The 24,358-nt window shown below is 61.7% G+C and overlaps 1 protein-coding gene across 1 annotated transcript; it reads right to left on the reverse strand.

Moving 5' to 3' along the window:
* Positions 1 to 99: 99 nt before the first annotated feature.
* Positions 100 to 24,115, reverse strand: LOC140687915 (uncharacterized). Its single transcript, XM_072945838.1, has 3 exons — positions 23,861 to 24,115; positions 12,501 to 12,925; positions 100 to 621 (listed from the first exon to the last, which is right to left on the reverse strand). Exons 1-3 carry the CDS (start codon positions 23,928 to 23,930, stop codon positions 100 to 102), a joined length of 1,017 nt encoding a protein of 338 aa, XP_072801939.1. The 5' UTR covers positions 23,931 to 24,115.
* Positions 24,116 to 24,358: the final 243 nt, after the last annotated feature.

The raw sequence follows: 24,358 nt of genomic DNA on the forward strand, positions 1-24,358 counted from the left end.
CCTTGAAAAGGCACGTGGAAAGGGAGGCATGTGGGTACCTTTTCCCAGGTTGTGCCTGAGCACAACCACTAGACTTAAAGCTCTCTCCACGTCCAACAGTTACAGGTCCAGAGCAGGCAGGGGCAGGGGAAGACGCCAGAGAACAAACACAGGACCACCAGGGTCCAGCAGGAGACCGAGAACTCCCTCCAGCTGCTCCTGCTGAACATGAAGATCCTGCTGCTCCAGCTGCATATGAAGAGCCTGCCATTCCTGCTGATCTAGCCGCTCCTGAAGAGCCCGCCGCTCCTGAAGAGCCTGCCGCTCCTGCTGATCTAGCCGCTCCTGAAGAGCCTGCCTCTCCTGAAGAGCCTGCCTCTCCTGCTGATCTAGCCGCTCCTGAAGAGCCCGCCGCTCCTGAAGAGCCTGCCGCTCCTGCTGATCTAGCCGCTCCTGAAGAGCCCGCCGCTCCTGCTGATCTTGCCACTCCTGAAGAGCCTGCAGCTCCTGAAGCGCCTGCCATTCCTGAAGAGCCCACAGCTCCTGAAGAGCCCGCCACTCCTGCTCATCTAGCCGCTCCTGAAGAGCCTGCAGCTCCTGAAGAGCCTGCCGCTCCTGCTGATCTTGCCACTCCTGAAGAGCCTGCAGCTCCTGCTGATCTTGCCACTCCTGAAGAGCCTGCAGCTCCTGCTGATCTTGCCACTCCTGAAGAGCCTGCTGCTCCTGCTGATCTTGCTGCTCCTGAGAAGCCTGCAGTTCCTGCACCTGCACCTGGGCCGCTGGGCAGTGGAGAACCATTTTAGGCATCATCACCCCCTAGGGCTGTGCCCCCTCTGCACCCTCCTACACCTTCTCCAAAATCCCACCATAAATCCCCTCCCCTACCCGAAGTTGACTTCCCTACCCCTGAATTTGCTTTTGTTTTGTTTTTCTTTAGTTTCGTTTATTTGTTTTACATCATTTATGGCATCCTATATTTTTCAATTTTCCACCTCCTTTAATAAAATACAGATTTTTTTCCCTTCTAAATTGTGCATTTCAGGAACATTAAGTGCATTCCCATGCTGTCCGACCATCACTATCATGTAGTTTTATGCTCTTTACGCTATTTATGCCTGTGAAGTACATCCCACCACGGCCTCAAACCCCTCCTCTGGACACTCCTGGGCATGCACACTCCTGGGCCTGCACACTCCTGGATCTGTACACTCCTGGGCCTTCCCTGGCATGGGCCTTCTCTGGCCCTGGCTTGCACACTACTGGGCCTGCACACTCCTGGATTGCACACTCATGGGCCTGCACACTCCAGGACATGCACAATCTTGAGCCTGAACACACCTGGACCTGTATACTCCTGATTTTGCACACTCCTGGGCCTGAACACTGCTGGGCCTGCACAGCCCTAGGCCTGTACAATTCTGGGCCTGCACACTCTTGTCTCTGCACACTCTGGAGTCTGCACACGCCTGGGCCTGCACACTCCTGGTCCTGCACACTCCTGGACCTACACAATGTTGGGCCTGCCCACACCTGGGCCTGTATACAAATGGACCTGCACACTCCTGTGTCTTATCCCTCCTGTGTCTGCACACCCCTGGGCTTGAACACGGCTGGGCTGGCCCTCTCCTAGGCCTGCACACTCCTGGGCCTGTACACGCCTGCACCTGTTCCCTCCGTTACCTACACACTGCTGTGCCAACACTCTCCCAGGCCTGTACACTCCTGGGCCTGTCCCGGCCTGAGCCTGCACCCCTCTGGGCCTGCACACTCCTCTGTCTGCACACTACTGGGCCTTCCCTCTCTTGGGCCTGCCCCTCCTGGGCCTGCACACACATGGGCCTACTCTCTCCTGAGCCTAAACCCTCCTGTGTATGCACACAAATGGGCCTGCTCCCTCCTGTGGCTGCACACTCCAGGGCCTGGACATTCCTGGGCCTGCTCCCTCCAGTGCCTTCACACTCTTGGGCCTGCACACTCCTGGGCCTGCTCGATCCTGTGCCTACACACTCCTGGGCTTGTACACACATGGGCCTGCAGACTCCTGTGCCAGCACACTCCTGGGCCTGCACACCCTTGGGCCTGCACACTCATGGGCCTGCACACACATGGGCCTACTCTCTCCTGGGCCTTAACCCACTTGTGTATGCACACTACTAGGCCTGCACACTCCTGGGCCTGCACACTATTGGGCCTGCCCTGTCCTGGGCCTGGCACACACATGGGCCTACTCTCTCCTGGGCCTAAACCCTCCTGTGTATGCACAGTAATCGGCCTGCACACTCCTGAGCCTGCACACTCCTTGGCCTGCTCTCTCCTGCGCCTGCACACTCCTGGTCCTGCACACTCCTCGGCCTGTACACTCCTCGGTCTTCACACTCCTAGGCCTGCACACTCCTGGACCTGCCCTCTCCTTGGCAGGACCTCAACATTTCTTCCGTCTCCTTTGCCTGCACGCTCCTGGTCCTGCACAATCCTGGGACTGCTCCATCCAGTGCTTGCACACTCCTGGACCTGCCTTCTCCTTGGCCGGCCCTCAACAGAACTGCCCTCTCCTTTGTCTGCGCACTCCTGGGCCTGGACACACCTGGGCCTGCCCCCAACTGTCCTGCCCTCTGCTGTGTCTGCACACCCCTAAGCCTGCACACTCATGTGCTTGCTCCATCCTGTGCCTGCACACTCCTGTGTTTGAACACTCCTGTGCATGCATACTCCTGGCCTTCCCTCCCCTGGGAATGCAGACACCTGGGCCTGCACACTCCTGGACCTGCTCTCACCTGGGCCTGCACCCACTTCGGCCGGCCCGCTCCTCGTCCTGCACATTCCTGGGCCTGCTCTCTCCTGTGCCTCCACACTCCTGGGCCTGCACACTCCTGGGCGTGCACACTCCTGTGTCTGCAGACTCCGGGACTCCACACTCCTGGGCCTATACACTCCTGGTCCTGCCCACTCATGGGGCTGCACACAACTGTGTCTGCCCTCTCCTGGGTCTGCACACTACTGGGCCTGCACACTCCTTTACCTGCTCCCTCCTGTGACTGCATACTCATGGGCAAGCACAGTCTTCGGCCTACACAACACTGGCCCTGCCGTACCCAGGCCAGCGCCCCCTTGTCCGACACTCTCACAAGCCTGCACACTCCTGGGGCTGCACAATACAGGGCCTGTACGCATCTATCCCTACACACTCCTAGGCCTGCAAAATCCTGGGTCTCCTCCCTCCTGTACCTACACACTCCTGGGCCTGCACAATCCAGGGCCTGCAGACTCCTGGGACTGCACACACCAGGGCCTGCACTCTCCTGGACCTGTGCACACCTGGGCCTGCACGAACATTGGCCTGAACACTCCTGGGCCTGACTTCTCATGGGCCCACACAATCCCTCGTCTGCACACTCCTGGGCCTGCACACTCCTGCACCTTCCCTCTCCTTGTCCTGCCCCCAATTCGGCCGGCCCTCTCCTACCCCTGTACACTCTTGGGCCTGCACACTACTGGGCCTGCTCCCACGTGTGCCTGCACACACCTGGGCCTGCACATTTCTCGGTCTGCTCCCGCCTGTGCTTCCACACTCCTGGGCATGCACAATCCTGGGCCTGCACACTCCTGGCCCTGTACACTACTGAGCCTGTACACTCCTGCACCTGTTCCCTCCTTTACCTGCACACTGCTGTGCCGACACTCTCCCGGGCCTGTACTCTCCTGGGCCTTCCCTGGCCTGGGCCTGCACCCTCCTTGGCCTGCACACTCCTCTGTCTGCACACTCCTGGGCCTGCACAATCCTGGGCCTGCAAACCCTAGGGCCTGCACACACATCAGCCTGTACACTCCAGGGCCTGCACAATCCAGGGCCTGCCTTGGCCAGGGCCTGCACCCTCCTTGTATTGCACACTCCTCTGTCTGCACATTCTTGGGCCTGCATACTTCTTGCCCTGCACATTGCTGGGCCTGCCTTATCCTGGGCCCTCACAATCCCTTGTGTGCACACCCCTGGGCCTGCACACTCCTGGGCCTGCACACTCCACGGCCTGCCCTCTCCTTGGACTGCACAATCCTGGAACTTCATACACCTGGGCCTGCACTCTCCTGGACCTGCACACACATGGACCTTCCCTGTCCTGGGCCCACACAATCCCTTGTGTGCACACTCCTGGGCCTGCACTCTCCTAGGCCTGTACATTCCTGGGCATGCACACCCCTGTCTCTGCACACTCCGGTGTCTACAAACTCCAGGGCCTGCACACACATGGGCCGGTACACCCCTGGGACTGCACACACCAGGGCCTGCAGACTCCTGGGACTGCACACACCAGGGCCTGCACTCTCCTGGACCTGTGCACACCTGGGCCTGCACGAACATTGGCCTGTACACTCCTGGGCTTCCACACTCCTCTACCTGCTCCCCCCATGACTACATACTCCTCGGCCTGCAAACTCCTAGTTCTGAACACTCCTGGGCCTGAACACTACTGGCCCTGCACACTCTTGGGCCAGCACTCTTCTGGCCCAGCACACTCCTGCCCCTTCCAATTCCTGGGCCTGCCCCCAATTCGGCCGGCCCTATCCTGGACCTGCACACTCTGGGCCTGCACACTACTGGGACTGCTCCCACTTGTGCCTGCACACACCTGGGTCTGCTCACTCCTCGGTCTGCTCCCTCCTGTGCCTGCACACTCCTGGGCATGTACACGCCTGGGCCTGCCCTCTGCTTGGTGGGTACGATCCTGGGACTCCCCATTCCTGCGCCTGAACACCCTTGGGCCTGCCCTTTCTTGGGCCTGCACACTCTGGGGCCTGACGTCCCCTGGTTCTGCACACTACAGGGACTGAACACTCCTGGGCCTGCACACTGCTGGGTCTGCACAGCCCTGGGCCGCACACTCCTGTCTCTGCACACTCCGGTGTCTGCACACTCCTGGGCCTGTACACTCCTGGACCTGCCCTGGACTGGGCTTGCACCCTCCTGGGCCTGCACACTCCATGGCCTGCACACTCCTGGGTCTGCACACTACTGGGGCTGCTCCCACTTGTGCCTGCACACTCCTGGGCCTGCACACTCCTTGCCCTGCACACTCCTGGGGGTGCACACTGCTTGGTCTGCACACTCCTGGGCCTGCACATTCCAGGATTGACCTCTCCAGGGTCTGCACATTCCTGGGCCTGCACCTTCCTTGTCCTGCGCACTCCTCTGTCTGCACACTCCTGGGCCTGCAAACTCCAGGGCATGCACACACATGGGCCTGTACACTCCTGGGCCTGCCCTGGCCTGGGCCTGCGTATTCCTTTTCCTGCACACTCCACTGTCTGCACACTCCTGGGCCTGCCCACTCCTGGACCTACACAATGTTGGGCCTGCATACACCTGGGCCTGTATACCCCTGGACCTGCACACACCTGTGACTGATCCCTCCTGTGTCTGCACACTCCAGGGCCTGCACACTCCTGGGCCTTCCCTCTCCTGGGCCGGCCCCCAATTCGGCCGGCCCTCTCCTGGACCTGCACACTCCTTTGCCTGCACACTCCTGGGCCCGCACAATCCCTCGTCTGCACACTCCTGAGCCTGCACGCTTCTGGGCCTTCCCTCTCCTGGGCCTGCCCCCAATTCGGCCGGCCCTCTCCTGGACCTGTACATTCTTGGGCCTTCACACTACTGGGCCTGCTCCCACTTGTGCCTGCACACACCTGGGCCTGCACACCCCACGGCCTGCCCTCTCCTGGGCCTGCACACTCCTGGACCTGTGCACACCTGGGCCTGCCCTGTCCTGGGCCCGCACAATCCCTCGTGTGCACACTCCTGGGCCTGCACACTCCTAGGCCTGTACACTCCGGGATATGCACACCCCTGTCTCTGCACACTCCGGTGTCTGCACACTCCTTGGCTTTCACACTAATTAGCCTGCTCCCTCCTGTGCCTGCACACTACTGGGCCTGCTCCCACCTATGCCGACACACTTCTTCGCCTGTCCCTCCTGTGCCGTCACAATCCTGGGACTGCACACTCCTGTCTCTGCACACTCCAGTGTCTGCACACTCCTGGTCCTGCACACTCCTGGGCCTGTACACTCCTCTGTCTGCACACTCCTGGGCCTGCACACTGCTGGGCCTGCCCCCAATTCGGCCGGCCCTCTCCTGGACCTGCACACTCCTGGGCCTGCACACTCCTGGGCCTGCTCCCACGTGTGCCTGCACACACCTGGGCCTGCACATTTCTCGGTCTGCTCCCGCCTGTGCTTCCACACTCCTGGGCATGCACACTCCTGGGCCTGCACACTCCTGGCCCTGTACACTACTGAGCCTGTACACTCCTGCACCTGTTCCCTCCTTTACCTGCACACTGCTGTGCCGACACTCTCCCGGGCCTGTACTCTCCTGGGCCTTCCCTGGCCTGGGCCTGCACCCTCCTTGGCCTGCACACTCCTCTGTCTGCACACTCCTGGGCCTGCACAATCCTGGGCATGCACTCTCCTGGGCTTGCCCTCTGCATGGCATGCACTGTCCTGGGCCTCCACATTCCTGTGCCTGAACACCCTTGGGCCTGCCCTCTCCTAGGCCTGCACACTCTGGGGCCTGCCCTCACCTGGTTCTGCACACTACTGCGATTGCACACTCCTGAGACTGCACACTGCTGGGCCTGCACAGCACTTGGCCTGTATACTCCTGGGCATGCACACTCCTGTGTCTGCACTCTCTGGAGTCTGCACACGCCTGGGCCTGCACACTTCTGGGCCTGTACACTCCTGGGCCTACACACACACGGGCCTGTACACTCCTGGCCGGCCCACTCGTGGGCCTCCTCCCTCCTGTGTGTGCACACTCCTGGGCCTGTACACACCTGCACCTGTTCCCTCCTTTACCTACACACTGCTGTGCCGAAACTTTCCCAGGCCTGCACACCCCTGGGCCTGTTCCGTCTTGTGTCTGCACACCTCTGGGCCTGCACACTCCAGGGCCTGAACACACCTGGGCCTGCACGAACCTGGGCCTCTTCACTCCTGGGCCTGCCCTCTCCTGGGCCGGCACGAACCTGGGCCTGTACACCCCTGGGCCTGCCCTGGCCTGGGCCTGCACCCTCCTCTGTCTGCACACACCTGGGCCTGCTCAGCCCTGGGCCTGTACACTCCTGTGCCTGCACGCTCCTGTCTCTGTACACTCCAGTGTCTGTACACTCCTGGGCTTGCCGTGGCCTGGGCCTGAACCCTCCTCTGTCTGCACACTTCTGGGCCTGCACAGCCCTGAGCCTGTACATACATGGGACTGCCCTGGTCTGGGCCTACAATCTACTGGGCCTGCACACTCCTCTGTCTGCACACTCCTGGGCCTGCAAACTCCTGGGCCTGTACATTCCAGGGCCTGCTGACTCCTGTGTCTGCACACTCTTGGGACTGCCTTTGCCTGGGCCCGCACAATCCCTCGTCTGCACACTCCTGGGCCTGCACGCTCCTGGGCATGCCCTCTCCTGGGCCTACACTCTCTTTGGCCTGCACACGCCGGGGCCTGCACACCCCTGGACCTGTACAGTCCTCGGCCTGCCCTGGCTTGGGCCTGCACACTAATGGGCCTGAACACTCCTGGGAATGCACTCTCCTGGGCCCGCACACTCCTCTGTCTGCACACTCCTGGGCCAGCCACATTTGGCGCTGCCCTCTCCTACGAAGGCCTTCACCTGTTCTGCACACTCCTGGGCCTGACACTACTGGCCCTGCACACACTTGGGCCTGCACACACCTGAGCCTGCACACTCCTGGACTTGCGCAAACCTGGGCCTGCACGAACCTGGGCCGGTACACTCCTGGGCCTGCCCCATTTGGCTCTGCCCTCTCCTATGAGGGCCCTAACCTGTCCTGCACACTCCTAGGCCTGCACACTTGTGTACCTCCTCCCTCCTGTGCCTGCACACTCCTGGGCATGCACACTCATGGGCCTGCCCTCTGCATGGCGTGCACGGTACTGGGACTCCCCATTCCTGCACCTGAACACTCATGGGCCTGCCCTCTCCTGGGCCTGCACACTCTGGAGCCTGCCCTCACCTGGTTCCGCACACTACTGGGACTGCACACTACTGGGCCTGCACACTGCTGGGCCTGCACAGCACTTCGCCTGTAAACACTTGGGCCTGAACATACCTGTCTCAGCACACTCTGGTGTCTGCACACTCCAGGGCCTGCACGAACCTAGGCTTGGACACTACTGGGCCTGCACACTGCTCGAACTGCACACACACGGGCCGGCACAAAACAGGACCTGCACAATCTTGGGCATTAACACACCTGGGCCTGTATACTCCTGATTCTATACACTCCAGGGCCTGACAGCCCTGGGCATGCATACTCCTGGGCCTGCACACTCCAGGGTCTGTACCCTCTTAGGCCTGCCCTGGCCTGGGCCTGCACCCTCCTTGGCCTGCACACTCCTCTGTCTGCACACTCCTGGGCCTGCACAAGGTTGGGCCTGCACACACCTGGGCCTGTATACTCCTGGATCTGCACACTCCTGTGACTGATCCCTCCTGTGTCTGCACACTCCTGGGCCTGCACACTGCTGGGCCTGCCCTCTCCTGGGCCCGCACAATCCCTCGAGTGCACACTCAGGGCCTGCACACTCATGGGCCTTCCCTCTCCTGGGCCTGCCTCCAATTCGCCCGGCCCTCTCCTGGACCTGCACACTCCTGGGCCTGCACACTCCTGGACCTGCGCACACCTCGGCCTGCATGAACCTGGGCTTGTACACTCCTGGGCCTGTTACCACCTATGCCTGTGCACAGCTAGGCTTGTTCCCATCTGTGCCGGCACACTCCTGGGGCTACACACGGATTGAAATGCGCAGCCCTAGGCCTGTACAATACTGGGCCTGCACTCTCCTGTCTCTGCACACTCCGGTCTGCACACTCCTTGGCCTGCACACTCCTGAGCGTACTCCCTCCTGTGCCGGCACACTCCTGGGCCTGCTCCCACCTATGCCGACACACTTCTGGGCCTGTCCCTCTTGTGCCGTCACAATCCTGGGACTGCACACTACTGTCTCTGCACACTCCAGTGTCTGCACACTCCTGGCCCTGCACACTCCTGGCCCTGTACACCTCTGCACCTGTTCCCTCCTTTACCTGCACACTGCTGTGCCGACACTCTCCCGGGCCTGAACTCTCCTGGGCCTTCCCTGGCCTGGACCTGCACCCTCCTTGGCCTGAACACTCCTCTGTCTGCACACTCCTGGGCCTGCACAATCCTGGGCCTGCAAACCCTAGGGCCTGCACACACATCGGCCTGTACACTCCAGGGCCTGCAAAATCCAGGGCCTGACTTGGCCTGAGCCTGCACCCTCCTTGTATTGCACACTCCTCTGTCTGCACATTCTTGGGCCTGCATACTTCTTGCCCTGCACATTGCTGGGCCTGCCTTATCCTGGGCCCGTACAATCCCTCGTGTGCACTCTCCTGGGCCTGCACACTCCTGGGCCTGCACTCTCCTGGATTGCACACTCATGGGCCTGCACACTCCAGGACATGCACAATCTTGAGCCTGAACACACCTGGGCCTGTATACTCCTGATTTTGCACACTCCTGGGCCAGAACACTGCTAGGCCTGCACAGCCCTAACCTGTACATTCCTGGGCCTGCACACCCCTGTCTCTGCACACTCCGGAGTCTGCACACGCCTGGGGCTGCACACTCCTGGGCCTGTACACTCCTGGGCCTACACACTCCTGGGGGTGCTCACTGCTTGGCCTGCACACTCCTGGGCCTGCACATTCGAGGGCCTGCACTCTCCTGGGACTGCACACACCTGGGCCTGCATGCTCCTGGACCTGCGCACACCTGGGCCTGCACGAACCTGGGCTTCTACACTCCTGGGCCTGCACACTCCTGTACATGCTCACTCCTGGGACTGTATAATCCTGGGCAAGCACAGTCTTGACCTACACACCCCTGGCCCTGTCCTTTCCCGGGCCAGCCCCCACTTCGGCCGACCCTCTCATGGACCAGCACACTCCTGGCGCTGCACACTCCAGGGCCTGCTCGCATCTGTCCCTACACACTCCTTCGTCTGCAAACTCCTGGGCCTGCTCCCTCCTGTACCTACACACTCCTGGGCCTGCACATTCCAGGGCATGCCCTCTCCTGGGCCTGCACACTCCAAGGACTGCACACACCTGGGCCTGCTCACTCCTGTGACTGCATACTCCTCGGCCTACAAACTCCTTGTCCTGCACACTCCTTGGCCTGCCCCATTTGGCCCTGCCCTCTCCTGTGATGGCCCTCACCTTTCCTGCACTCTCCGGGGCCTGAACACTACTGGCCCTGCACACTCCTGGGCCTGCACACTTCTGTCCCTGCACACTCCTAGGCCTGCCCTCTCCTGGGCCCGCACAAAGCCTCGTCTGCACAGTCCTGGGCCTGCACACTCCTTGGCCTGCACACCAGCCCTCTGTGGGGCCCTTCCTTTGCTGAGTCTGTGCATGAGCTCCCTGTGATGCCAGCCCGCAGAGGTGACAGGTGCAGTAGGTGTTTGTGGTTCTAGAGACATGATGGCTTTCCTAGGAAGCCGGGTCCAGAATGATCCCCACTGCGCCGATGGGGGATTGGGGAGACCCTGAGAAGCAGGTGGCTTGTCCAGGGTGACAGCACTGCTGGCGGGGGAGCCGGGTCTGAAGCCAGCTGTGTCATCAGAGCTGTGACCCTGGCTGCATCCAGGCCTCCCCAGGGCTATAGGAGGGGCCGTGTTGGTGTCACTGGGTGGACATGGCATGGGGTGGGAAGTGAGCCATCAGCAGCCCAGAGAGGCCCTTGGGGAGCTTTGTGTAAGGAGGAAGCTTGGGGAAGGGGACCCCAGGAAGTGACCTCACTTCCCTGGCAACAGAGCCCAACAGAACTTGGGACCCAGGTCACCAGGCACCCGCTGTGTAGAGAAGGACACTTCTCAACCTACTTGGCTGGTGAACTCAGCTCAGCTCAGACATGTTTTGTTGCATCCCAAGATCCCGAGGTCGCGGCCCCCGGAAAGCCCGCAGCAACGGCCTTTGCCAACAGTGCCGACAGTGGGTCGGGTCTCACCCCAGGCGCCTCTGGCCTTTTGGCCAGAGGGACCGAAAGGTAACACAGGGAGGCCCAGGTCAGGCCCGCCCAGGCCGGGCCACCACTCAGACCCCACCCGGGTGGCCCCACAGCCCCTTCCTGACTGGTGGCGGTGGGGCAGTCATGTTGGGGGGGTCCTGCCTCAAGCAAGAGCAGGCTGAGGAAGGGTCAGAGGCCTGGGGGGCCGATCACGTCACCAACCTGGGTCCAAGCGGGCTGGCTGGGATGTGGAGAACCGGGGCAGGGCCCTGCTGCCCGAGGTGGCGCCCATGCCCTAGGGTGTGTCTCTTGCCTCCCGGGTGACTGAGATGACCAAGGTCCCAGTCTGATCAGGCAGCAGACGGTCGAGTGGGGCAGAAGCAGGAGTGGTCCTGGCCAGGCAGGGCTCTGAGACCTCCGGGCCGGGCCGGCTGCCGGTCACTGTCATTGCAGAGCCAGACACCGCAGGATCCGGGGAACCAGGACACTCATGCCAGCTCCCCAAGTGAGGGGCTGGTGTGCCACACTGTGGAAGGCCAGCACAGGCTCCGGAAGAGTCTGGGTATGAAGGGCTCCCCACCACCACGGCCTCCTGCCCAGACATCGCCCAGGTCTCTCCCCAGGATCTTGCCCAGGGCTGAGGGGCAGCTCAGCACCCCCGGCTCTGACCTGGAGCACCGGGCCCACCACCCGGGGATTCAGGTAGAGGGCCAGGAGCCCCCCAAAGCAGAGCCCAAAGGTGAGAAGGGCAGGGCCGGTGCGGGTGTGTAGGTGAGGGAGGGCGGAGGGCTGGGCCACACAGGGAGGCATTCCCAAAGTCTGCTGTTGGGACCAGAACAAAGACTGGCCTCAGACCACCTGTCTGGAAGAATTCAGTCACACAACAAGTGCCTGTGGGCACTTGCTCGGTGGGAGCTGTCTGCAAAGCTCTGGGAAGATTTCTGTCCTTGAAAAGGCACGTGGAAAGGGAGGCATGTGGGTACCTTTTCCCAGGTTGTGCCTGAGCACAACCACTAGACTTAAAGCTCTCTCCACGTCCAACAGTTACAGGTCCAGAGCAGGCAGGGGCAGGGGAAGACGCCAGAGAACAAACACAGGACCACCAGGGTCCAGCAGGAGACCGCGAACTCCCTCCAGCTGCTCCTGCTGAACATGAAGATCCTGCTGCTCCAGCTGCATATGAAGAGCCTGCCATTCCTGCTGATCTAGCCGCTCCTGAAGAGCCTGCCTCTCCTGAAGAGCCTGCCTCTCCTGCTGATCTAGCCGCTCCTGAAGAGCCCGCCGCTCCTGAAGAGCCCACGGCTCCTGAACAGCCTGCCATTCCTGAAGAGCCTGCCTCTCCTGAAGAGCCTGCCTCTCCTGCTGATCTAGCCGCTCCTGAAGAGCCCGCCGCTCCTGAAGAGCCTGCCGCTCCTGCTGATCTAGCCGCTCCTGAAGAACCTGCCGTTCCTGCTGATCTAGCCGATCCTGAAGAGCCTGCAGCTCCTGAAGCGCCTGCCATTCCTGAAGAGCCCACAGCTCCTGAAGAGCCCGCCACTCCTGCTCATCTAGCCGCTCCTGAAGAGCCTGCAGCTCCTGAAGAGCCTGCCGCTCCTGCTGATCTTGCCACTCCTGAAGAGCCTGCAGCTCCTGAAGCGCCTGCCATTCCTGAAGAGCCCACAGCTCCTGAAGAGCCCGCCACTCCTGCTCATCTAGCCGCTCCTGAAGAGCCTGCAGCTCCTGAAGAGCCTGCCGCTCCTGCTGATCTTGCCACTCCTGAAGAGCCTGCAGCTCCTGCTGATCTTGCCACTCCTGAAGAGCCTGCAGCTCCTGCTGATCTTGCCACTCCTGAAGAGCCTGCTGCTCCTGCTGATCTTGCTGCTCCTGAGAAGCCTGCAGTTCCTGCACCTGCACCTGGGCCGCTGGGCAGTGGAGAACCATTTTAGGCATCATCACCCCCTAGGGCTGTGCCCCCTCTGCACCCTCCTACACCTTCTCCAAAATCCCACCATAAATCCCCTCCCCTACCCGAAGTTGACTTCCCTACCCCTGAATTTGCTTTTGTTTTGTTTTTCTTTAGTTTCGTTTATTTGTTTTACATCATTTATGGCATCCTATATTTTTCAATTTTCCACCTCCTTTAATAAAATACAGATTTTTTTCCCTTCTAAATTGTGCATTTCAGGAACATTAAGTGCATTCCCATGCTGTCCGACCATCACTATCATGTAGTTTTATGCTCTTTACGCTATTTATGCCTGTGAAGTACATCCCACCACGGCCTCAAACCCCTCCTCTGGACACTCCTGGGCATGCACACTCCTGGGCCTGCACACTCCTGGATCTGTACACTCCTGTGCCTTCCCTGGCATGGGCCTTCTCTGGCCCTGGCTTGCACACTACTGGGCCTGCACACTCCTGGATTGCACACTCATGGGCCTGCACACTCCAGGACATGCACAATCTTGAGCCTGAACACACCTGGACCTGTATACTCCTGATTTTGCACACTCCTGGGCCTGAACACTGCTGGGCCTGCACAGCCCTAGGCCTGTACAATTCTGGGCCTGCACACTCTTGTCTCTGCACACTCTGGAGTCTGCACACGCCTGGGCCTGCACACTCCTGGTCCTGCACACTCCTGGACCTACACAATGTTGGGCCTGCCCACACCTGGGCCTGTATACAAATGGACCTGCACACTCCTGTGTCTTATCCCTCCTGTGTCTGCACACCCCTGGGCTTGAACACGGCTGGGCCGGCCCTCTCCTAGGCCTGCACACTCCTGGGCCTGTACACGCCTGCACCTGTTCCCTCCGTTACCTACACACTGCTGTGCCAACACTCTCCCAGGCCTGTACACTCCTGGGCCTGTCCCGGCCTGAGCCTGCACCCCTCTGGGCCTGCACACTCCTCTGTCTGCACACTACTGGGCCTTCCCTCTCTTGGGCCTGCCCCTCCTGGGCCTGCACACACATGGGCCTACTCTCTCCTGAGCCTAAACCCTCCTGTGTATGCACACTAATGGGCCTGCTCCCTCCTGTGGCTGCACACTCCAGGGCCTGGACATTCCTGGGCCTGCTCCCTCCAGTGCCTTCACACTCTTGGGCCTGCACACTCCTGGGCCTGCTCGATCCTGTGCCTACACACTCCTGGGCTTGTACACACATGGGCCTGCAGACTCCTGTGCCAGCACACTCCTGGGCCTGCACACCCTTGGGCCTGCACACTCATGGGCCTGCACACACATGGGCCTACTCTCTCCTGGGCCTTAACCCACTTGTGTATGCACACTACTAGGCCTGCACACTCCTGGGCCTGCACACTATTGGGCCTGCCCTGTCCTGGGCCTGGCACACACATGGGCCTACTCTCTCCTGGGCCTAAACCCTCCTGTGTATGCACAGTAATCGGCCTGCACACTCCTGAGCCTGCACACTCCTTGGCCTGCTCTCTCCTGCGCCTGCACACTCCTGGTCCTGCACACTCCTCGGCCTGTACACTCCTCGGTCTTCACACTCCTAGGCCTGCACACTCCTGGACCTGCCCTCTCCTTGGCAGGACCTCAACATTTCTTCCGTCTCCTTTGCCTGCACGCTCCTGGTCCTGCACAATCCTGGGACTGCTCCATCCAGTGCCTGCACACTCCTGGACCTGCCTTCTCCTTGGCCGGCCCTCAACAGAACTGCCCTCTCCTTTGTCTGCGCACTCCTGGGCCTGGACACACCTGGGCCTGCCCCCAACTGTCCTGCCCTCTGCTGTGTCTGCACACCCCTAAGCCTGCACACTCATGTGCTTGCTCCATCCTGTGCCTGCACACTCCTGTGTTTGAACACTCCTGTGCATGCATACTCCTGGCCTTCCCTCCCCTGGGAATGCAGACACCTGGGCCTGCACACTCCTGGACCTGCTCTCACCTGGGCCTGCACCCACTTCGGCCGGCCCGCTCCTCGTCCTGCACATTCCTGGGCCTGCTCTCTCCTGTGCCTCCACACTCCTGGGCCTGCACACTCCTGGGCGTGCACACTCCTGTGTCTGCAGACTCCGGGACTCCACACTCCTGGGCCTATACACTCCTGGTCCTGCCCACTCATGGGGCTGCACACAACTGTGTCTGCCCTCTCCTGGGTCTGCACACTACTGGGCCTGTACATTCCTGGCCTGCTCCCTCCTGTGCCTCCACACAATTGGGCCTGCACACTCCTGGGCCTGCAGTGTCAAGAGCCTGCACACTCATGGGCCTGCCTTCTCCTGAGCCCACACAATCCCTCGTCTGCACACTCCTGGGCCTGCACACGGCTGGGCTGGCCCTCTCCTAGGCCTGCCCCCAATTCGGCCGACCCTCTCCTGAACCTGTACATTCTTGGGCCTTCACACTACTGGGCCTGCTCCCACTTGTGCCTGCACACACCTGGGACTGCACACTCCTCGGCCTGCTCCCTCCTGTGCCTGCACAGTCCTGAGCATGCGCACTCCTGGGCCTGCACAATCCTGGATCTGTACACTCCTGGGCCTTCCCTGGCATGGGCCTTCTCTGGCCTGGGCTTGCACACTACAGGGCCTGCACACTCCTCGGTCTGCTCCCTCCTGTGCTTGCACACTCCTGGGCCTGCACACTCCTTTACCTGCTCCCTCCTGTGACTGCATACTCATGGGCAAGCACAGTCTTCGGCCTACACAACACTGGCCCTGCCGTACCCAGGCCAGCGCCCCCTTGTCCGACACTCTCACAAGCCTGCACACTCCTGGGGCTGCACAATACAGGGCCTGTACGCATCTATCCCTACACACTCCTAGGCCTGCAAAATCCTGGGTCTCCTCCCTCCTGTACCTACACACTCCTGGGCCTGCACAATCCAGGGCCTGCAGACTCCTGGGACTGCACACACCAGGGCCTGCACTCTCCTGGACCTGTGCACACCTGGGCCTGCACGAACATTGGCCTGAACACTCCTGGGCCTGACTTCTCATGGGCCCACACAATCCCTCGTCTGCACACTCCTGGGCCTGCACACTCCTGCACCTTCCCTCTCCTTGTCCTGCCCCCAATTCGGCCGGCCCTCTCCTACCCCTGTACACTCTTGGGCCTGCACACTACTGGGCCTGCTCCCACGTGTGCCTGCACACACCTGGGCCTGCACATTTCTCGGTCTGCTCCCGCCTGTGCTTCCACACTCCTGGGCATGCACAATCCTGGGCCTGCACACTCCTGGCCCTGTACACTACTGAGCCTGTACACTCCTGCACCTGTTCCCTCCTTTACCTGCACACTGCTGTGCCGACACTCTCCCGGGCCTGTACTCTCCTGGGCCTTCCCTGGCCTGGGCCTGCACCCTCCTTGGCCTGCACACTCCTGGGCCTGCACAATCCTGGGCCTGCAAACCCTAGGGCCTGCACACACATCAGCCTGTACACTCCAGGGCCTGCACAATCCAGGGCCTGCCTTGGCCAGGGCCTGCACCCTCCTTGTATTGCACACTCCTCTGTCTGCACATTCTTGGGCCTGCATACTTCTTGCCCTGCACATTGCTGGGCCTGCCTTATCCTGGGCCCTCACAATCCCTTGTGTGCACACCCCTGGGCCTGCACACTCCTGGGCCTGCACACTCCACGGCCTGCCCTCTCCTTGGACTGCACAATCCTGGAACTTCATACACCTGGGCCTGCACTCTCCTGGACCTGCGCACACATGGACCTTCCCTGTCCTGGGCCCACACAATCCCTTGTGTGCACACTCCTGGGCCTGCACTCTCCTAGGCCTGTACATTCCTGGGCATGCACACCCCTGTCTCTGCACACTCCGGTGTCTACAAACTCCAGGGCCTGCACACACATGGGCCGGTACACCCCTGGGACTGCACACACCAGGGCCTGCAGACTCCTGGGACTGCACACACCAGGGCCTGCACTCTCCTGGACCTGTGCACACCTGGGCCTGCACGAACATTGGCCTGTACACTCCTGGGCTTCCACACTCCTCTACCTGCTCCCCCCATGACTACATACTCCTCGGCCTGCAAACTCCTAGTTCTGAACACTCCTGGGCCTGAACACTACTGGCCCTGCACACTCTTGGGCCAGCACTCTTCTGGCCCAGCACACTCCTGCCCCTTCCAATTCCTGGGCCTGCCCCCAATTCGGCCGGCCCTATCCTGGACCTGCACACTCTGGGCCTGCACACTACTGGGACTGCTCCCACTTGTGCCTGCACACACCTGGGTCTGCTCACTCCTCGGTCTGCTCCCTCCTGTGCCTGCACACTCCTGGGCATGTACACGCCTGGGCCTGCCCTCTGCTTGGTGGGTACGATCCTGGGACTCCCCATTCCTGCGCCTGAACACCCTTGGGCCTGCCCTTTCTTGGGCCTGCACACTCTGGGGCCTGACGTCCCCTGGTTCTGCACACTACAGGGACTGAACACTCCTGGGCCTGCACACTGCTGGGTCTGCACAGCCCTGGGCCGCACACTCCTGTCTCTGCACACTCCGGTGTCTGCACACTCCTGGGCCTGTACACTCCTGGACCTGCCCTGGACTGGGCTTGCACCCTCCTGGGCCTGCACACTCCACGGCCTGCACACTCCTGGGTCTGCACACTACTGGGGCTGCTCCCACTTGTGCCTGCACACTCCTGGGCCTGCACACTCCTTGCTCTGCACACTCCTGGGGGTGCACACTGCTTGGTCTGCACACTCCTGGGCCTGCACATTCCAGGATTGACCTCTCCAGGGTCTGCACATTCCTGGGCCTGCACCTTCCTTGTCCTGCGCACACCTCTGTCTGCACACTCCTGGGCCTGCAAACTCCAGGGCATGCACACACATGGGCCTGTACACTCCTGGGCCTGCCCTGGCCTGGGCCTGCGTATTCCTTTTCCTGCACACTCCACTGTCTGCACACTCCTGGGCCTGCCCACTCCTGGACCTACACAATGTTGGGCCTGCATACACCTGGGCCTGTATACCCCTGGACCTGCACACACCTGTGACTGATCCCTCCTGTGTCTGCACACTCCAGGGCCTGCACACTCCTGGGCCTTCCCTCTCCTGGGCCGGCCCCCAATTCGGCCGGCCCTCTCCTGGACCTGCACACTCCTTTGCCTGCACACTCCTGGGCCCGCACAATCCCTCGTCTGCACACTCCTGAGCCTGCACGCTTCTGGGCCTTCCCTCTCCTGGGCCTGCCCCCAATTCGGCCGGCCCTCTCCTGGACCTGTACATTCTTGGGCCTTCACACTACTGGGCCTGCTCCCACTTGTGCCTGCACACACCTGGGCCTGCACACCCCACGGCCTGCCCTCTCCTGGGCCTGCACACTCCTGGACCTGTGCACACCTGGGCCTGCCCTGTCCTGGGCCCGCACAATCCCTCATGTGCACACTCCTGGGCCTGCACACTCCTAGGCCTGTACACTCCGGGATATGCACACCCCTGTCTCTGCACACTCCGGTGTCTGCACACTCCTTGGCTTTCACACTAATTAGCCTGCTCCCTCCTGTGCCTGCACACTACTGGGCCTGCTCCCACCTATGCCGACACACTTCTTCGCCTGTCCCTCCTGTGCCGTCACAATCCTGGGACTGCACACTCCTGTCTCTGCACACTCCAGTGTCTGCACACTCCTGGTCCTGCACACTCCTGGGCCTGTACACTCCTCTGTCTGCACACCCCTGGGCCTGCACACTGCTGGGCCTGCCCCCAATTCGGCCGGCCCTCTCCTGGACCTGCACACTCCTGGGCCTGCACACTCCTGGGCCTGCTCCCACGTGTGCCTGCACACACCTGGGCCTGCACATTTCTCGGTCTGCTCCCGCCTGTGCTTCCACACTCCTGGGCATGCACACTCCTGGGCCTGCACACTCCTGGCCCTGTACACTACTGAGCCTGTACACTCCTGCACCTGTTCCCTCCTTTACCTGCACACTGCTGTGCCGACACTCTCCCGGGCCTGTACTCTCCTGGGCCTTCCCTGGCCTGGGCCTGCACCCTTCTTGGCCTGCACACTCCTCTGTCTGCACACTCCTGGGCCTGCACAATCCTGGGCATGCACTCTCCTGGGCTTGCCCTCTGCATGGCATGCACTGTCCTGGGCCTCCACATTCCTGTGCCTGAACACCCTTGGGCCTGCCCTCTCCTAGGCCTGCACACTCTGGGGCCTGCCCTCACCTGGTTCTGCACACTACTGCGATTGCACACTCCTGAGACTGCACACTGCTGGGCCTGCACAGCACTTGGCCTGTATACTCCTGGGCATGCACACTCCTGTGTCTGCACTCTCTGGAGTCTGCACACGCCTGGGCCTGCACACTTCTGGGCCTGTACACTCCTGGGCCTACACACACACGGGCCTGTACACTCCTGGCCGGCCCACTCGTGGGCCTCCTCCCTCCTGTGTGTGCACACTCCTGGGCCTGTACACACCTGCACCTGTTCCCTCCTTTACCTACACACTGCTGTGCCGAAACTTTCCCAGGCCTGCACACCCCTGGGCCTGTTCCGTCTTGTGTCTGCACACCTCTGGGCCTGCACACTCCAGGGCCTGAACACACCTGGGCCTGCACGAACCTGGGCCTCTTCACTCCTGGGCCTGCCCTCTCCTGGGCCGGCACGAACCTGGGCCTGTACACCCCTGGGCCTGCCCTGGCCTGGGCCTGCACCCTCCTCTGTCTGCACACACCTGGGCCTGCTCAGCCCTGGGCCTGTACACTCCTGTGCCTGCACGCTCCTGTCTCTGTACACTCCAGTGTCTGTACACTCCTGGGCTTGCCGTGGCCTGGGCCTGAACCCTCCTCTGTCTGCACACTTCTGGGCCTGCACAGCCCTGAGCCTGTACATACATGGGACTGCCCTGGTCTGGGCCTACAATCTACTGGGCCTGCACACTCCTCTGTCTGCACACTCCTGGGCCTGCAAACTCCTGGGCCTGTACATTCCAGGGCCTGCTGACTCCTGTGTCTGCACACTCTTGGGACTGCCTTTGCCTGGGCCCGCACAATCCCTCGTCTGCACACTCCTGGGCCTGCACGCTCCTGGGCATGCCCTCTCCTGGGCCTACACTCTCTTTGGCCTGCACACGCCGGGGCCTGCACACCCCTGGACCTGTACAGTCCTCGGCCTGCCCTGGCTTGGGCCTGCACACTAATGGGCCTGAACACTCCTGGGAATGCACTCTCCTGGGCCCGCACACTCCTCTGTCTGCACACTCCTGGGCCAGCCACATTTGGCGCTGCCCTCTCCTACGAAGGCCTTCACCTGTTCTGCACACTCCTGGGCCTGACACTACTGGCCCTGCACACACTTGGGCCTGCACACACCTGAGCCTGCACACTCCTGGACTTGCGCAAACCTGGGCCTGCACGAACCTGGGCCGGTACACTCCTGGGCCTGCCCCATTTGGCTCTGCCCTCTCCTATGAGGGCCCTAACCTGTCCTGCACACTCCTAGGCCTGCACACTTGTGTACCTCCTCCCTCCTGTGCCTGCACACTCCTGGGCATGCACACTCATGGGCCTGCCCTCTGCATGGCGTGCATGGTACTGGGACTCCCCATTCCTGCACCTGAACACTCATGGGCCTGCCCTCTCCTGGGCCTGCACACTCTGGAGCCTGCCCTCACCTGGTTCCGCACACTACTGGGACTGCACACTACTGGGCCTGCACACTGCTGGGCCTGCACAGCACTTCGCCTGTAAACACTTGGGCCTGAACATACCTGTCTCAGCACACTCTGGTGTCTGCACACTCCAGGGCCTGCACGAACCTAGGCTTGGACACTACTGGGCCTGCACACTGCTCGAACTGCACACACACGGGCCGGCACACAACAGGACCTGCACAATCTTGGGCATTAACACACCTGGGCCTGTATACTCCTGATTCTATACACTCCAGGGCCTGACCGCCCTGGGCATGCATACTCCTGGGCCTGCACACTCCAGGGTCTGTACCCTCTTAGGCCTGCCCTGGCCTGGGCCTGCACCCTCCTTGGCCTGCACACTCCTCTGTCTGCACACTCCTGGGCCTGCACAAGGTTGGGCCTGCACACACCTGGGCCTGTATACTCCTGGATCTGCACACTCCTGTGACTGATCCCTCCTGTGTCTGCACACTCCTGGGCCTGCACACTGCTGGGCCTGCCCTCTCCTGGGCCCGCACAATCCCTCGAGTGCACACTCAGGGCCTGCACACTCATGGGCCTTCCCTCTCCTGGGCCTGCCTCCAATTCGCCCGGCCCTCTCCTGGACCTGCACACTCCTGGGCCTGCACACTCCTGGACCTGCGCACACCTCGGCCTGCATGAACCTGGGCTTGTACACTCCTGGGCCTGTTACCACCTATGCCTGTGCACAGCTAGGCTTGTTCCCATCTGTGCCGGCACACTCCTGGGGCTACACACGGATTGAAATGCGCAGCCCTAGGCCTGTACAATACTGGGCCTGCACTCTCCTGTCTCTGCACACTCCGGTCTGCACACTCCTTGGCCTGCACACTCCTGAGCGTACTCCCTCCTGTGCCGGCACACTCCTGGGCCTGCTCCCACCTATGCCGACACACTTCTGGGCCTGTCCCTCTTGTGCCGTCACAATCCTGGGACTGCACACTCCTGTCTCTGCACACTCCAGTGTCTGCACACTCCTGGCCCTGCACACTCCTGGCCCTGTACACCTCTGCACCTGTTCCCTCCTTTACCTGCACACTGCTGTGCCGACACTCTCCCGGGCCTGAACTCTCCTGGGCCTTCCCTGGCCTGGACCTGCACCCTCCTTGGCCTGAACACTCCTCTGTCTGCACACTCCTGGGCCTGCACAATCCTGGGCCTGCAAACCCTAGGGCCTGCACACACATCGGCCTGTACACTCCAGGGCCTGCAAAATCCAGGGCCTGACTTGGCCTGAGCCTGCACCCTCCTTGTATTGCACACTCCTCTGTCTGCACATTCTTGGGCCTGCATCCTTCTTGCCCTGCACATTGCTGGGCCTGCCTTATCCTGGGCCCGTACAATCCCTCGTGTGCACTCTCCTGGGCCTGCACACTCCTGGGCCTGCACTCTCCTGGATTGCACACTCATGGGCCTGCACACTCCAGGACATGCACAATCTTGAGCCTGAACACACCTGGGCCTGTATACTCCTGATTTTGCACACTCCTGGGCCAGAACACTGCTAGGCCTGCACAGCCCTAACCTGTACATTCCTGGGCCTGCACACCCCTGTCTCTGCACACTCCGGAGTCTGCACACGCCTGGGGCTGCACACTCCTGGGCCTGTACACTCCTGGGCCTACACACTCCTGGGGGTGCTCACTGCTTGGCCTGCACACTCCTGGGCCTGCACATTCGAGGGCCTGCACTCTCCTGGGACTGCACACACCTGGGCCTGCATGCTCCTGGACCTGCGCACACCTGGGCCTGCACGAACCTGGGCTTCTACACTCCTGGGCCTGCACACTCCTGTACATGCTCACTCCTGGGACTGTATAATCCTGGGCAAGCACAGTCTTGACCTACACACCCCTGGCCCTGCCCTATCCCGGGCCAGCCCCCACTTCGGCCGACCCTCTCATGGACCTGCACACTCCTGGCGCTGCACACTCCAGGGCCTGCTCGCATCTGTCCCTACACACTCCTTCGTCTGCAAACTCCTGGGCCTGCTCCCTCCTGTACCTACACACTCCTGGGCCTGCACATTCCAGGGCATGCCCTCTCCTGGGCCTGCACACTCCAAGGACTGCACACACCTGGGCCTGCTCACTCCTGTGACTGCATACTCCTCGGCCTACAAACTCCTTGTCCTGCACACTCCTTGGCCTGCCCCATTTGGCCCTGCCCTCTCCTGTGATGGCCCTCACCTTTCCTGCACTCTCCGGGGCCTGAACACTACTGGCCCTGCACACTCCTGGGCCTGCACACTTCTGTCCCTGCACACTCCTAGGCCTGCCCTCTCCTGGGCCCGCACAAAGCCTCGTCTGCACAGTCCTGGGCCTGCACACTCCTTGGCCTGCACACCAGCCCTCTGTGGGGCCCTTCCTTTGCTGAGTCTGTGCATGAGCTCCCTGTGATGCCAGCCCGCAGAGGTGACAGGTGCAGTAGGTGTTTGTGGTTCTAGAGACATGATGGCTTTCCTAGGAAGCCGGGTCCAGAATGATCCCCACTGCGCCGATGGGGGATTGGGGAGACCCTGAGAAGCAGGTGGCTTGTCCAGGGTGACAGCACTGCTGGCGGGGGAGCCGGGTCTGAAGCCAGCTGTGTCATCAGAGCTGTGACCCTGGCTGCATCCAGGCCTCCCCAGGGCTATAGGAGGGGCCGTGTTGGTGTCACTGGGTGGACATGGCATGGGGTGGGAAGTGAGCCATCAGCAGCCCAGAGAGGCCCTTGGGGAGCTTTGTGTAAGGAGGAAGCTTGGGGAAGGGGACCCCAGGAAGTGACCTCACTTCCCTGGCAACAGAGCCCAACAGAACTTGGGACCCAGGTCACCAGGCACCCGCTGTGTAGAGAAGGACACTTCTCAACCTACTTGGCTGGTGAACTCAGCTCAGCTCAGACATGTTTTGTTGCATCCCAAGATCCCGAGGTCGCGGCCCCCGGAAAGCCCGCAGCAACGGCCTTTGCCAACAGTGCCGACAGTGGGTCGGGTCTCACCCCAGGCGCCTCTGGCCTTTTGGCCAGAGGGACCGAAAGGTAACACAGGGAGGCCCAGGGCAGGCCCGCCCAGGCCGGGCCACCACTCAGACCCCACCCGGGTGGCCCCACAGCCCCTTCCTGACTGGTGGCGGTGGGGCAGTCATGTTGGGGGGGTCCTGCCTCAAGCAAGAGCAGGCTGAGGAAGGGTCAGAGGCCTGGGGGGCCGATCACGTCACCAACCTGGGTCCAAGCGGGCTGGCTGGGATGTGGAGAACCGGGGCAGGGCCCTGCTGCCCGAGGTGGCGCCCATGCCCTAGGGTGTGTCTCTTGCCTCCCGGGTGACTGAGATGACCAAGGTCCCAGTCTGATCAGGCAGCAGACGGTCGAGTGGGGCAGAAGCAGGAGTGGTCCTGGCCAGGCAGGGCTCTGAGACCTCCGGGCCGGGCCGGCTGCCGGTCACTGTCATTGCAGAGCCAGACACCGCAGGATCCGGGGAACCAGGACACTCATGCCAGCTCCCCAAGTGAGGGGCTGGTGTGCCACACTGTGGAAGGCCAGCACAGGCTCCGGAAGAGTCTGGGTATGAAGGGCTCCCCACCACCACGGCCTCCTGCCCAGACATCGCCCAGGTCTCTCCCCAGGATCTTGCCCAGGGCTGAGGGGCAGCTCAGCACCCCCGGCTCTGACCTGGAGCACCGGGCCCACCACCCGGGGATTCAGGTAGAGGGCCAGGAGCCC

This window comes from Vicugna pacos, chromosome 21 (assembly GCF_048564905.1).
Source record: "Vicugna pacos chromosome 21, VicPac4, whole genome shotgun sequence".
Lineage (NCBI taxonomy): Eukaryota > Metazoa > Chordata > Mammalia > Artiodactyla > Camelidae > Vicugna > Vicugna pacos.